Source organism: Poromitra crassiceps (assembly GCF_964638095.1).
Source record: "Poromitra crassiceps genome assembly, chromosome: 10".
Taxonomy (NCBI): domain Eukaryota; kingdom Metazoa; phylum Chordata; class Actinopteri; order Beryciformes; family Melamphaidae; genus Poromitra; species Poromitra crassiceps.
Genome location: NC_139631.1, coordinates 22431405 through 22446690, shown reverse-complemented (window position 1 = coordinate 22446690; position 15286 = coordinate 22431405). Strand labels below are relative to the sequence as shown.

The 15286-nt window shown below is 49.3% G+C and overlaps 1 protein-coding gene across 1 annotated transcript in view; it reads left to right on the top strand.

The window, feature by feature from the left end:
- The window catches only part of adgra2 (adhesion G protein-coupled receptor A2), a 49382-nt gene that overhangs the window by 19928 nt on the left and 14168 nt on the right, over positions 1-15286 (top strand). Inside the window, exon 2 of the mRNA XM_083645013.1 lies at positions 2680-2751. Within this exon, the coding sequence (XP_083501139.1) occupies positions 2680-2751 (72 nt within the window). The remainder of the gene's footprint in view (positions 1-2679; positions 2752-15286) is intronic.

The following is a 15286-nucleotide window of genomic DNA, read 5'->3' as shown; positions in this document are numbered from 1 at the left end:
CAGCTTTCAAGTTCTGTTGTACAGATTAGCAAGTCAATTGAAATATTGTGTGTTGAAATGCAATAACTTCAGGCAAATGAGGATTGTATGGAGATCGGAGGGCCACATGTGAATTTCATATTTTTCAGGTGCACATGTACAGTACACACACGCATAATAAACACATAGAGGTAGTTGAATAGCTTTGCTTTTGGAACAAAACGTTTTCTGAATCAGGCCGTAATTGTGTTAAAGCTTGTACTTTGTTGCTATATACAGTACATACTGCATTGATACTGTACCAGCAGAAGTAAAAGTTTAAACACACAAGCACACACACACGCACATACACATACACAGACACAAGAAAACAAGCATGTGCGCACACTCATAATAAGCTTAGTCAAAAAGGAACTATCTGTATCTAAACGGTCTGTGTTGAATTAAATGGCTTGTTTCTTTGCCAGACGTGACTTTCTCCTCTCCTATCTGCATTGAATTATTCAGGCAGTTCCGGATCTTCTGGGGCTTTCATCTGAGGCCTGCATCCAGTTATAGCAGAGATACTGTGCCCAACTCAAGCGTGAGACCTGAGGTCCACGAGTCATAGGTTCAAATTCAGGCTACGCCCTGTGAGGACTGGGACACTGATGAGTCTGCAATTTACATCACCCCGCACTAAAACACACTCCAAAAAGTCACGGATATTATTTCTGTGATTTGTTTTTAACGGTTCAGTCTGAAACGCCCCCCAACGTGTTTTCTTTTCTTTTCTTTTTTTCTTTTTTGGTCAAAACAGTTTCTGGAGCTTCTCCTTTTCAAAATGAATTATAATGATTGTGATTATGTGGGCTGCCTTTGTGACAATACCTCAGTTGATATACTGGGGTTAAGGCCACGTGTTTCTGGTTACCCGTAACAGTTACCATTAATATGACATAAAGATAATTTGGGTGTAAAAGCTCAAACAGTCTTACAGTCATTATCAATGGAGCGGCTCAAGGCTCTTGATGCAACACGATTTGGATTTATACTTCTCGTGTTTCTCATTTTGGCGGGTAATTGTGTGAGAATATTGACTGAGGTGTCGAGGATAATTGGAGGAAATTATGAATTCTTTTCCATGGGGGGAGTTTCCCTTCAATTGTTTAGAGTATAATTCAGAGCAATCGAAAAAGAATGGGCTAATTTGCTGGAGTAGGCTAGATTTTCTTTTCTTTTTTTTTGGCCACGAATCACTGAAGGGATAACTTTAATATTCTTCAGAATGGTTGTCATTTTGTGACGATCAGTGAAGTGACTGCAGGGGGGGGAAAGGTAACTAGTGGCCAGTCTGTCCCTGTGTGTATACCAAGGCCAGTCTGTCCCTGTGTGTATACCAAGGCCAGTCTGTCCCTGTGTGTATACCAAGGCCAGTCTGTCCCTGTGTGTATACCAAGGCCAGTCTGTCCCTGTGTGTATACCAAGGCTGGCTGATTCAATCTGCTCATTAAAAAAGAGTTGGAAGGCGTAGAGCTGAAGGCAGTGTTTTTATTGATGTGGCAGGAAACAGGGGGGCTGACTGCTGCTGCTGAATGTGTAAATCTCACAGACTGTTCACAGTCGGCTCCCTCTTTTAAAGGCGCACACACAGTCCTACTCTTTCCATTAAGAGCACACTTAATCTCACAAACAGCTCATTAAGCGCCGTGGGGTACGGGGGGGAAGATGATGGGAAGCTGAAGGGAGTGTTAATGATGGCGGGCTGTCGCCAGAGCGGAGCCCCCGCTGTGCCCCGGGCTCTGTGGGGACAGGTAACAGGTACAGGGCCGGACACATGCGGAGGTGCCGGGACCTCCAGCCATAGAGACGGGTGCCCTGTTGAACATGACACAGTGATATGAAATGTCGCCACTGGTCCAGCCTGATGGCTGAGAATTGTTTGTGTGTGTGTGTGTGTGTGTGTGTGTGTGTGTGTGTGTGTGTGTGTGTGTGTGTGTGTGTGTGTGTGTGTGTGTGTGTGTGTGTGTGTGTGTGTGCGTGCGTGCGTGCGTGCGTGTGCATGTGTGTAGATGTGGCTAAAAGCTAATGGAATGCACAACTATCCTGGCCTCTGCCCTCTGAACTGACTTGGACAACAGCAAGTCCCTCTGGGCGGGCTGATTACTGTAAATGTCATTTCCCAGGATCCCCTATTAGACAGAGCAATCTCCACTTCACTTCCAGTCTGTGCTGGAGCCCCCGACCTTCTTGTCTGATAAGAGCCCTATAAGGCAAATCATTTGCCAATAGGGAGAGGGTTAATTGACACGGCCTGTGCCGACAGTCGTTTGATGCGGGGGCGGTGTCCTTTTGATGCAAAGATGTATCCGAAAAGATTATCATGATTACATCGTCCCTGCCGTCCCTTGCTAATCTTGATCTCAGCCTTTTAGTATTAATTGGAAACAGCTTACGCTAACGTCCCTGGCCAGGCTAATGTGATGACTGCACCGCACCAAGTGGACATGCACTCAGCAATTATCCCCATCTTGTGACCTTTTCGGTGTGCGTTTGGTTAAATGGATACCTGAATCCTTATCCTCACCCAGTGGAGCTGAAGTCTAACATACTGTAGTGACTTCACTCATTTGCGTTGAGCAGCACAGCATATGTGTCATTTGTTTCAATTCAAAGTCAATAGAGTATGTCTAATGATTCCTTGGTTTCTCCTTTTCGCAGGATACTGAGCCACAACAAAATCCGAGTTCTGAGAAACGGATCCTTCATTGGACTTTACGCTCTGGAGAAACTGTGAGTACTGGCTATCTTTCTCAGACATCCTTTCACGATTTCACTTTCACAGATGCTTCAATGTCATGTTAATAGTGTACGGGTGATATATGGCAGGCATCCATGTGAACCGTTATTTTGACTGGCTTCGGGCCCTCGTAGAGGAAGACGGACTGGGTATCAGTGGGATCTGAGCATCTCTCTGCGCACTTCTTCTCTCCAGCGGGCTGCCGTCCAGCAGGGAGGATGAAACACTCTTGGCGATTGGCGATCGCAGAGTGATGTTGAAAAGATCGCATAATTACACACCAGTCCATCATTATCAGGGAAGCCCCACTCCACAGGACAAGATAAGGAAATCTCTGTGAGGAGGTGTGTGCTGGCAGCTTCGCCTCAGGCTCGCAGACAGTCTGGCCCTCCTTGCTAGCATGTCTTTCCTACAGAGTGGGAGATTGGTGATATACTGACTGACTAGACATGTTTTGGGGCCGGTAAGGATGGACTGCACAACTGTGCTGTCAACAGGCACCAAAGTGACCATAGTGTCAGAAAATATGTTCAAATATTTCCTAGCGATTGTATGTTATTAGAGAAATCTTTGGTGACTTGAGGCTGGCCTAAAACGTTGCTCTGTGCATCACTGCCTTAACACTCCTTACTAGGATTCAAGAAGAGTTCAAAATGACCACAATGCTCAAGGACTGCAATAGCCTTCCTTCAGCGACACTAAATATCCCCTCACTTGTCAACATCTGACTGGAATAGCAGTGGTGGAGCGAGACAGGTGGAAGGGAGTGCTGGTGTTTAGAGATACGGCTATGAAAATGGGTTGACACTCCAGTCATCGCGGTCCAAGTGTCTTAGATGGAGTCACTGAAGCTTAAGCGGAAAACATACTTGTGCGATAGCCTCAACTTGGAGCCTTGCCGGCAGCAGCTAGTCTCATATACTACTGGAACATCAGCTTGACGAGGGGTCGCAGGGGAGTCCCTAGCAAAATGAGTAAATTGTGTGATTTCACTAGGATTTCAATGACTAGAAGTTAGCCCAAGGAGAGAATGTAGTGCATATACTTGGTAATAGCTTTCACTCTCTCCTGTTATCTCCCCATCTATACATTATTTTATACTCGCGCTGTTCGCGTCAACTGCTCAAGTCACATTTTCGAGGAGCTGCACGCAGGCTAGAGGAGGTGCACCCCTCGGCGCGTTCGGCGAGGGCTTTGATGCAGAAGTATGTTTAGACCTTTAGCTGCTACAGGAGCCTTCAGTAATATCTGACACATGTGAGAATAACATCTAGTGTGTCTCAGAAGGTTATCCAGGGTAACAAATCAACAACTCTTTGACTGCTATAGTGATTCGGTGATTGAAATTCCTAACGTTCCTCACTGAAGGTGTTTTACAGAGCATCTGCATAATGCTTTACGGCGTCCTGGTAGCTGACAACAGTCTGGATACTGTAGATGTCTGGGAGACTTCAGGAGGGGGATGGGTACGCTCCAGGGATATTGGTTCCACATGCCACTCGGAGCTGCCACCCATGAAGTTAACAAGCTTCTCAAAAATGTTGGAAGAAAGAAAAATATGATAATTTGCTGCAGTTGTTAGCTTGTTAGTACCTACCTACTGGAGCTCACACCAGACATGCCAGTGTAGAACAAAAGGCAAATTTGCTGAAATTGCTGTTCTTATGTCTGCGATGTGAACACCATGGCTGAGGGGTTTCAAGGCCAAGTTCTCCGTTCTCACCGCCCACAAACCTCCCTGCGCCCCCTGCAGCGAGGAGGACTCAATAACACTGTCAAGGTTGTTGACAAGAAGATACTGCAGCTCGAACCTGTGTCCGACATGAAGTAGCAGTGATCTTTGGAAAAGATTTGGTCGATAGAAAGAAGTACAGCCTTAGTAGACCTGTGTTTGTTTGATGTAAAATGAGCTCATATTGCTTGTTTTTGTAAGTGCAGACAAGGCTCCCTGGGGTGCCGTAGGGTTGGTGGGTCAGGTAACCTGAGCTCGCCCACTAACTGGCCCTTGTACCTGGAACAGTGGTAAAACTAGCAGGGGGCAAGGGGGCGGAGCTGTCCTGGAGACCCTATATAACTAAGACCTGGGAGAGAGATGCAGAGCAGACCATGGATGTAGGAGCAGACCCACACATACACACACACACACACACACACACACACACACACACACACACACACACACACACACACACCCACACACACACACACACACACACACACACACACACCACAGCAGGACCTGTGGGTGTCTGGTGTAAAGCAGAGGCCATATTGTAAATCATGTCGGCCTCCTTTCCCTCCTCTGCCTCAGCCTCTGCTGGCTCTCTGACACACTGCAGTGGAGGTCTGCTCACTCATTCTGACTTCTTCTCCACTCTTTAATTGAGCCCCGCGCGCTCGGCTCAAAATTACATCTGAGCTCATGGGAAAATTGCTGTCCGATGTGAAATATACACCGCATTGAAATTCGCCGTTGAAATGACGGACGGGGTTTGAATTTCAATGGATGCAGATGTGAGCTACGGCAAAGCGGGCGGGGGGGGCAGATGTTAGCTTCGGTTTCTGTTTACCTCGAGTTGTGCAGCTAGCTCTGCTTTCTCTGCGAGATCCCTGTTTTGTTTTGTCTCTTTAGCGTTCACGGTCACTGTGCAGGTCTGCTCATTGTTTCCAGCGTGTTGTCTACATGTGCTTGTCATTTGGAGCAGTGGTGAGCACTTACTCATATTATGTGGTCAGTGCTGTAATCAAAGGACAGCCCACTAGGGCTGGGTAAACACACATCGGGGAGTTACGCTGTAGTCCTTCCCCTAAGTGACGAGGATAAACACACAGTCTGTAGCGACTCCATATAGACACTCTCCCTCTCAGCTGCAACTTTAGGACCTGCGCCAGCATGCATTTGTCCAAGTATGGGCATCCCTACTTGTGTCCAAGGCGTTTTAAATGGGCCTGGTGACTCTCTCAGCAGACAAAACAGTCACACTCACAGCAGACATCTAGTGAGAGTTGAATACAGTCTGATCTGCTGTTGTCCGTAGGAGAATACAGCTCTTCAGGACAAGGCAACCCTCCTCCAGCCCCGGCCAGGCCCGGCCCGGCCCAGACAGTGCAGCCGTGTACACAGTTAGGCCTTTCATTGGGACAAACCTCCTCAAAGCCACTATTGCCTTCATAACCTGCCAAACCACCCAAGTGCAGAGGAGCAATTTAGCCTTGTTTGTCTTTGCCCTCTTACTGGACTACTGTGTTTTTGTAGCGCTTTTGGAAAGGCTCACCCTCCAACAGCTACATTTGGATCTTGGCATACCTCGTTTTGTTCCAACTTTTAGGGAAAACACCAATTGAATCATACCTGGCTGAGGGCGCTCGCTATATAGCCAAATGTTAGCTCACTTCTCTGGTAGGGCTCAGGGATGCAGGGGCGATATATGTACAAAAAACTGTTGGTGCTTTTAGGCTGAATGGCCATACACAATATATATCTCAGTATTTTCTACAAAGTGGGCTAAATGTTCAGTTGTAACTTTGTTGTTGCTTTCACAAAATATTTATACAATGAGATTTTTGATGAATAATCATCAGTAATGTGGATATAATGACTACATGGGTAAAGGCAAATAATAGAACAGCTAGAAGAACAGAGATTTGCAAAGTGAGAGGCGGTTTCATGCATGGAAGTGAAAAAAATATTAGTTAGCTAAATTTACATTAGTTATCAAAAGGAGATCACAAAGAGCCTAAACCTAACCCGAGAACAGTCTAAATGTGTGTGATGTGGTTAAAGAGATAGTTCAGAGACTCAGTCGTTTTGGGGAATTTTACAGTTAGGGTTAGGGTTAGGGTTTTACAGTTAGGGTTAATTTTACAGTTTTTCCCACTTTCCCAGAGTCAGAAACAAATAAATGCCTTCAGACAGATGACAGACCTTGTATGTATTTGGTGTTGTCTGACGTATGTCAGCAATATCAGGCTGCTGTATCTTGGCTCAATTCATTGTTGAGTGTATGTAGGCGGGGATGGCTTTCCGAGCTTTGTCTGAGGGGAGGCCCACAGTCTCAGACTTTGAAAACCCCTCAGCTAGAACATTCTGGTAAGTTCAGAAAATCACACAAAGACAACGCTTGTGCCAATATCACGCTATTACAATATCTAAAAAAGAAAAGGCGATATCTAGTCTCATATCACGATATCGATATAATATCGATATATTAGCCCTATCCTCTGGTTTGTCTGTCAGGCCATGTCCATTAAACAGACGATAAACACCCCTCACACGCACACCATCAGGGCTTCCTCTCGGACATACTTTGCGTGTGCACCTATTGGGGTACCTCCACCTCTGCGCACACCCTTTGTGATGGGAGCTGACGCCGGCAGGCCCACTAACGAGCCGGGACCTTTATGAGTCGTGGACAGATCCCAGCAGCCTGTCCCGCGCTGATTTGAGGCGAGGTAATGAGAATAATGAGCGGGAGAGGGCAGGGGCAGTCTGGCTCTCGTCCAACCCGGGCCCCTACCGCACCATGGGACACAGGACAGGCAGGCAGGCCACAAGGGGCCCTCATTACCAGGCCCGTTCACCCTACGGGGAGACGGGGAGCGGGGAGGAGAGAGGGAGAGCAGAGGCCAGCGATGATGATGGATGAGGGAGCAGCAGGAGCGCGGCGCTGGACAGGTCTAAATAGGAGGAGGGAGGTGTGTGGGCTGGACAGGTCTAAATAGGAGGAGGGAGGTGTGCGGGCTGGACAGGTCTAAATAGGAGGAGGGAGGTGTGCGGGCTGGACAGGTCTGAATAGGAGGAGGGAGGTGTGCGGGCTGGACAGATCTAAAAAGGAGGAGGGAGGTGTGCGGGCTGGACAGGTCTGAATAGGAGGAGGGAGGTGTGCAGGCTGGACAGGTCTAAAAAGGAGGAGGGAGGTGTGCAGGCTGGACAGGTCTGAATAGGAGGAGGGAGGTGTGCAGGCTGGACAGATCTAAATAGGAGGAGGGAGGTGTGCAGGCTGGACAGATCTAAAAAGGAGGAGGGAGGTGTGCAGGCTGGACAGGTCTAAAAAGGAGGAGGGAGGTGTGCAGGCTGGACAGGTCTAAAAAGGAGGAGGGAGGTGTGCAGGCTGGACAGGTCTAAATAGGAGGAGGGAGGTGTGCGGGCTGGACAGGTCTGAATAGGAGGAGGGAGGTGTGCAGGCTGGACAGGTCTGAATAGGAGGAGGGAGGTGTGCAGGCTGGACAGGTCTAAAAAGGAGGAGGGAGGTGTGCAGGCTGGACAGGTCTAAAAAGGAGGAGGGAGGTGTGCAGGCTGGACAGGTCTAAAAAGGAGGAGGGAGGTGTGCAGGCTGGACAGGTCTGAATAGGAGGAGGGAGGTGTGCGGGCTGGACAGGTCTAAATAGGAGGAGGGAGGTGTGCGGGCTGGACAGGTCTAAATATAGTTGATTGCTCTATTGCTGACAAAAAGTGTGTTATTGTAAGTCGCTTTGGATAAAAGCGTCTGCCGAATGACGTAACGTAACGTAAATAGGAACAGGGAGGTGTGCAGGCTGGACAGGTCTGAATAGGAGGAGGGAGGTGTGCAGGCTGGACAGGTCTAAAAAGGAGGAGGGAGGTGTGCAGGCTGGACAGGTCTGAATAGGAGGAGGGAGGTGTGCGGGCTGGACAGGTCTGAATAGGAGGAGGGAGGTGTGCAGGCTGGACAGGTCTGAATAGGAGGAGGGAGGTGTGCAGGCTGGACAGGTCTAAAAAGGAGGAGGGAGGTGTGCAGGCTGGACAGGTCTAAAAAGGAGGAGGGAGGTGTGCAGGCTGGACAGGTCTAAAAAGGAGGAGGGAGGTGTGCAGGCTGGACAGGTCTGAATAGGAGGAGGGAGGTGTGCAGGCTGGACAGGTCTAAAAAGGAGGAGGGAGGTGTGCAGGCTGGACAGGTCTAAAAAGGAGGAGGGAGGTGTGCAGGCTGGACAGGTCTGAATAGGAGGAGGGAGGTGTGCGGGCTGGACAGGTCTAAATAGGAGGAGGGAGGTGTGCGGGCTGGACAGGTCTAAATATAGTTGATTGCTCTATTGCTGACAAAAAGTGTGTTATTGTAAGTCGCTTTGGATAAAAGCGTCTGCCGAATGACGTAACGTAACGTAAATAGGAACAGGGAGGTGTGCAGGCTGGACAGGTCTAAATAGGAGGAGGGAGGTGTGCAGGCTGGACAGGTCTAAATAGGAGGAGGAAGGTGTGCAGGCTGGACAGGTCTAAATAGGAACAGGGAGGTGTGCAGGCTGGACAGGTCTGAATAGGAGGAGGGAGGTGTGCAGGCTGGACAGGTCTAAATAGGAGGAGGGAGGTGTGCAGGCTGGACAGGTCTAAAAAGGAGGAGGGAGGTGTGCAGGCTGGACAGGTCTAAAAAGGAGGAGGGAGGTGTGCAGGCTGGACAGGTCTAAAAAGGAGGAGGGAGGTGTGCAGGCTGGACAGGTCTGAATAGGAGGAGGGAGGTGTGCAGGCTGGACAGGTCTGAATAGGAGGAGGGAGGTGTGCAGGCTGGACAGGTCTGAATAGGAGGAGGGAGGTGTGCGGGCTGGACAGGTCTGAATAGGAAGAGGGAGGTGTGCAGGCTGGACAGGTCTGAATAGGAAGAGGGAGGTGTGCAGGCTGGACAGGTCTGAATAGGAAGAGGGAGGTGTGCAGGCTGGACAGGTCTGAATAGGAAGAGGGAGGTGTGCAGGCTGGACAGGTCTGAATAGGAAGAGGGAGGTGTGCAGGCTGGACAGGTCTGAATAGGAGGAGGGAGGTGTGCAGGCTGGACAGGTCTGAATAGGAAGAGGGAGGTGTGCAGGCTGGACAGGTCTGAATAGGAAGAGGGAGGTGTGCAGGCTGGACAGGTCTGAATAGGAAGAGGGAGGTGTGCAGGCTGGACAGGTCTGAATAGGAAGAGGGAGGTGTGCAGGCTGGACAGGTCTGAATAGGAAGAGGGAGGTGTGCAGGCTGGACAGGTCTAAATAGGAAGAGGGAGGTGTGCAGGCTGGACAGGTCTAAATAGGAGGAGGAAGGTGTGCAGGCTGGACAGGTCTAAATAGGAACAGGGAGGTGTGCAGGCTGGACAGGTCTGAATAGGAGGAGGGAGGTGTGCAGGCTGGACAGGTCTAAATAGGAGGAGGGAGGTGTGCAGGCTGGACAGGTCTAAAAAGGAGGAGGGAGGTGTGCAGGCTGGACAGGTCTAAAAAGGAGGAGGGAGGTGTGCAGGCTGGACAGGTCTGAATAGGAGGAGGGAGGTGTGCAGGCTGGACAGGTCTGAATAGGAGGAGGGAGGTGTGCGGGCTGGACAGGTCTGAATAGGAAGAGGGAGGTGTGCAGGCTGGACAGGTCTGAATAGGAAGAGGGAGGTGTGCAGGCTGGACAGGTCTGAATAGGAAGAGGGAGGTGTGCAGGCTGGACAGGTCTGAATAGGAAGAGGGAGGTGTGCAGGCTGGACAGGTCTGAATAGGAAGAGGGAGGTGTGCAGGCTGGACAGGTCTGAATAGGAGGAGGGAGGTGTGCAGGCTGGACAGGTCTGAATAGGAAGAGGGAGGTGTGCAGGCTGGACAGGTCTAAATAGGAGGAGGGAGGTGTGCAGGCTGGACAGGTCTGAATAGGAAGAGGGAGGTGTGCAGGCTGGACAGGTCTGAATAGGAAGAGGGAGGTGTGCAGGCTGGACAGGTCTAAATAGGAGGAGGGAGGTGTGCAGGCTGGACAGGTCTGAATAGGAGGAGGGAGGTGTGCAGGCTGGACAGGTCTAAATAGGGAGAGGGAGGTGTGCAGGCTGGACAGGTCTGAATAGGAGGAGGGAGGTGTGCGGGCTGGACAGGTCTAAATAGGAAGAGGGAGGTGTGCGGGCTGGACAGGTCTGAATAGGAGGAGGGAGGTGTGCAGGCTGGACAGGTCTGAATAGGAAGAGGGAGGTGTGCAGGCTGGACAGGTCTGAATAGGAAGAGGGAGGTGTGCGGTGGGGACTGGCCAAGAGGCCAGAGGTGTTGGCAGCGCGATAGACTTTGTGGAGAGAGAATCTGACCTGATACCTACAGTATGTGTCTGTCTGACATGACTCCTCTACTGTCGGTGCCAGAATAACTGGAGAAGAGCACGCACAGGGAACTCCATGCCCAGACCCAGACTCTTCTCAAAACGCTTCCTGTTTTCTCAAAGCCACTTCATTCAAGAGCAGGAAATACACAGTTGTTTGTGATTTATCTTTGCAGAGCGACAAGAATTAAGGGATGTTTGTGCCGAAACCTGTGACCAATAAGTCATGAAGGCCATGAGAATGTGCAGATGTTTCGTGAGTGGGAGAAGAAAGCCAAAAACAACTCTCTCTCTATATACATTTCTGTACATGACCATCTGTATCTCTGTCGGAGGATTTTCTATTACACTTCAAAAATGCTGTGACCCGTTCATTCACATTGGCCGTGATAGTATCTGTTTTACAAAGGGAAGACAGGACACTCTCGGGCTTTGCCGGAGTCTTGCTGAAACAGACCTTGAAATCGCCTCTGCCATTCTGAGCAGTTGGGGTTAGGAAGTAGGCCAACTTAAACAACTTTACCATCTGACACAGGGGAAGTAGAGCCGAGATGGCTAAAGATGGTATGATGGCTGGAGAGAGAGGGAGGGAGAGAGAGAGAGCACTCCTGCAGTTTCTCTTATATAAATCCTCGGTTGTTTTCCTTTGTGGGATATTAACATTATTTCCACAGGGGCTAAGCACATTACCTTGATGAGTGGGGATAGAGCAGAGAGAGGTGGGCAGCACTATAGCATGTAAATGCAACGGTGGATGTCTGGACATGGCAAGGAGCCCTTCTGTCTAGACCAGTCTGCGTAGGACAGGCTTCAGATTGTAGCAGCCCACTCTTCTCTCGGAGGAACCTGGAATAGAGCGTATATAGACCAGCTGTGGAGGTGGCACTCTGGATTCTCATCCCCCCCCCCCCCCATCAAACAAATGAACATTTGTGTTAGTATGTTTTCCTGCACACGCCATGGAGTGGCCCCAGGTTAGGCAATGGTCATCTAATTAGAGTGCGTGACATGAAGGGGTGGAGTGGGTGAGGAAGGGGTTAAGCGTGCTGGAGAGTGGAAACAGAAAGGGGTGGTGGGGGGGGGGGGGTTGGTGCTGCTGGGGTTGATAGAGTCCAGATGTGTCTTGGAGATAAACTGAAGGAACGGGGAGTGTTTGTATTGCAAGCTTAGCTCGGTCGTTGCTCTAGGGGTTTATTGAAACGGCGAGCAGCAAGCCCTCTCATAAGCCCATTACCAAATCGAATGCTTCATACGCCAGGAACTCTCTCGCACACTCATTTCGGCAAACTTGATATGGCTTCAACGGCGTTCTCCTCCGGAGGAGCTTGAGCTTGCTCCATGCTGGTGACTTCCCCCCACTTCCGTTTGTGCTCCTTCTCGGCTGTATTTTTGCATCTCCCCTCTCTCTCTCTCTCTCTCTCTCTCTCTCTCTCTCTCTCTCTCTCTCTCTCTCTCTCTCTCTCTCTCTCTCTCTCTCTCTCTCTCTCTCTCTCTCTCTCTCTCTCTCCTCTCTCTCTCTCTCTCTCTCTCTCACTGTTCCAGCCCCTTCCCTCTCCCTCTCCCTCTCCCTCCATGCTGTAGTCCACCTACTGGCTGCATATTCACTCACTCACACTGTGATTGTCTTCTTTTTCATCTTTTATTTGTATGAAAGGCATGCGTTTCCATGTGTCCTCTCACAAGCATAAATTGAATATTTCCAAACTATTGACTATCAACTCGTTAGTGCTGCTGGAGAGGCCTGTCTGTCTCCATTGTCTGGCATTTCGAAAATATCTTATAGCTTTTATATAACTGATTGTACATAGTTGTTTGCACAAGGACAGGATTGTAGTGTAGTATGCAGTTGTTGTCAAGTGAAAACCTTGTATCTTCAAAATGTCACAACAGTCATACTGTACTCAGAGCAATGAGAGGAAAGCATTTGATAGTACTGTGAGCCTTCCTGTCGGTTCAGAATACTGTCACCTCTTACCGAGATACTTTGGTTTCACACAGCCAGTTATCTGACAGGCCAGTGTTGTGATGTACTGTATGTCCCATTAGTAATGAATGTAAACTGAGGTTCATTGTTCCTGACTGTAGTGCGTGCTGCTGGATCTCATGCACCACTCATGCAATCAAAGAGGCTGCCAAAGCGGGCATCGCCCCCTTCTCCAGGCCGCTCCAAAAGCCAGATTTGGAGTCAATAACAGTCCATGGGTTTCCAGAGTTTTCCTTGGCAGAATAATCTCCCGCTCCTCTTGCTGCAGACTATAGAAACATATAATCTACTTAGGACATTTTACACTTCAAATAAAAGTGTATATTGCTATTTCTGTATATCCCTCAGTTTATGTTACTGTCAGTCAGGACCAGGGCTGGAGTCCTAATTCATTTAGACCATGTTACTGTGATGGCGGCGCATGGTCGTGTGGCACCCTTTTTAATAAAGGAAGCGCTTTACGTTTTCATCCAGTAGTATTCCAAGTATTGGAAGCTCCAGAAGATTTGTATCAAAGTACCTTCACATCCACTGCAATAGATCTTCATGGCTGCCGCTTCGGAAAACCACTATACTTCTGAAGCAACTGGTTTCCAGATGCACGCAGACAAAGAGTAGATTAGGGATCCAATCTGAGGGGAACCAGAAAAAGAAAATAAAGAAAATAATCTGGGGAAGGGGCAGGAAAGCAGGAAATTAGTAGAAAAACAAGAGCTCGGCAGATCCTGGTTTCCTGTTTTGGGGGGGGGGGGGCAGGAGTACGTTTGGGGGCTGAGTTACAGAGCCCCCATTGTGAGCAAGTGTGTTGAGGAGTAGGGAGGTGGGGTCTAGGGGGCCGTACACAGGGACGATTTTGCTCAGTGCTGAACCCCCCTAAACCCACCTGCCCCTCCCTACAGGGGAAAACCAGCTAGTAAAAAAAGGAGAAAAAGGAAACTGTAAAAATAAACGAGCGAGGGCCTCTGTGCGAGAGACGCCAACCAGACAGGAAATGACACGCGGCACAAAAATGGTCTCCACTGACCTCTGTCAGGAACCAAGGTGCCAGTGAACCACTCAAAGCCCCCTTCTGGAGCCCTTTTCTCCAAACCCGACCTTCATCCAAAGAAAAGTAACCAAATATACATTTGTTTCTGTTTGTGGGCAGTTCAGGTCTGGTCCGCCTGGGGAGATGAATAGAATTACAGGAGAGAAAATGGAGCCTTGGAATGCTATTTCTTTCCATTAAAAACAAATTCCAGGAACAGGAAATTCTTGATTCCAGTCTGGCGATAATGAGTGGCCGTTCCCTGGCTTCAGTCATGTTCCCAGCTCTCCCCAGGGCCACGGCCTAAACAATGTCAGTGTAGCACTCCAGCCCCTGCCACTGTGCTCCTCATAAATGAAGCACTCCAAGACCCCTCTCGCTGCCCTGCAAGCACGACTCTCCTCTCCTGCCTGCATGGGGCCCAGGTGCTCATCCCCCCCATCCCACATAGAGATGACTCTTCAGAACCGGCCAGCTCCATTGATCAGGAGGAGCTTTTTGAGGAATGAGAAGAAGAAGAAGAAAAAGGACAGTCTTAATGGCAGGCTCTGGTGTTAGGGCCCAGCGGAAGCAGACAATGGCTCCTTTGGGCTGGGAGTGGGCTTGAGCCTGTCAGTCACAGCCCAATCACACACAGACCACATGTGGCACAGCGGAGAAAGTGCACTCACAAGGTTACGAAGAAGAATCAAAGAGGAAGTCTGTCATATTTGTAAATCATAACAAGAGTCGCCACTCAAGCATGTTGCTTTTCCTGGAAGTACAAACTGATATTTGGGTGTGCACAAGATCATGTGAGAATCTGTACAATATGCAGTGAACATGTAGGTGAAGTTGCAACTTAAAGTCTGTTTATCGGTGATGTTTTCAGCATAATGCTCAGCAGGTTTTGAAGCATTTTTGAAGTGCTCTTTGGCTCTTGCTCTTATCCTGCTCCTTGGTGACAGCTGTTGTCATCAGTGTCAAGGCCACTGAGCTGTGAAGTTGATGTCAGTGGGGGGCGTTGTCTGACCCAGAGGGCAGAGGCAAGTCATCACCTGAGGGTGATGGAACTGGAACAGCATGGCCTGCTGGAACTGGGGGTTGAAGATTCACCTTAGAAGAGAGAGTCTGGCTTGAGAGACTAACAGGAAGTGTAAACACAATCGGAACTGATTGTGTTTACACTTGAGCTTATCCATGCAGCCTGCATCCAGTGAGTCACTAGCCTTGACCAGAGAGACGATCTCTGGTTTGACCAGGTAAAACAGCCGGCATTTTGAACAGGAAGACGTAACACAAACGGGTCAATTGGGCGGGGCTAGTGTCCTCTAGAGAGAGAGTGGCGTTAGCGGAGGACCAAAATGCGAGACTCATTAGCCAATGAACAGCCAGGAATGGGTCTCGCGCTACTTTTGCATGCTAAAATAAAGCTGATAATGTACAATTTGATTCAAGGGATGAAAAACCCTTTCAGAGTACAACACAAACTGTCTATTTTCCTGC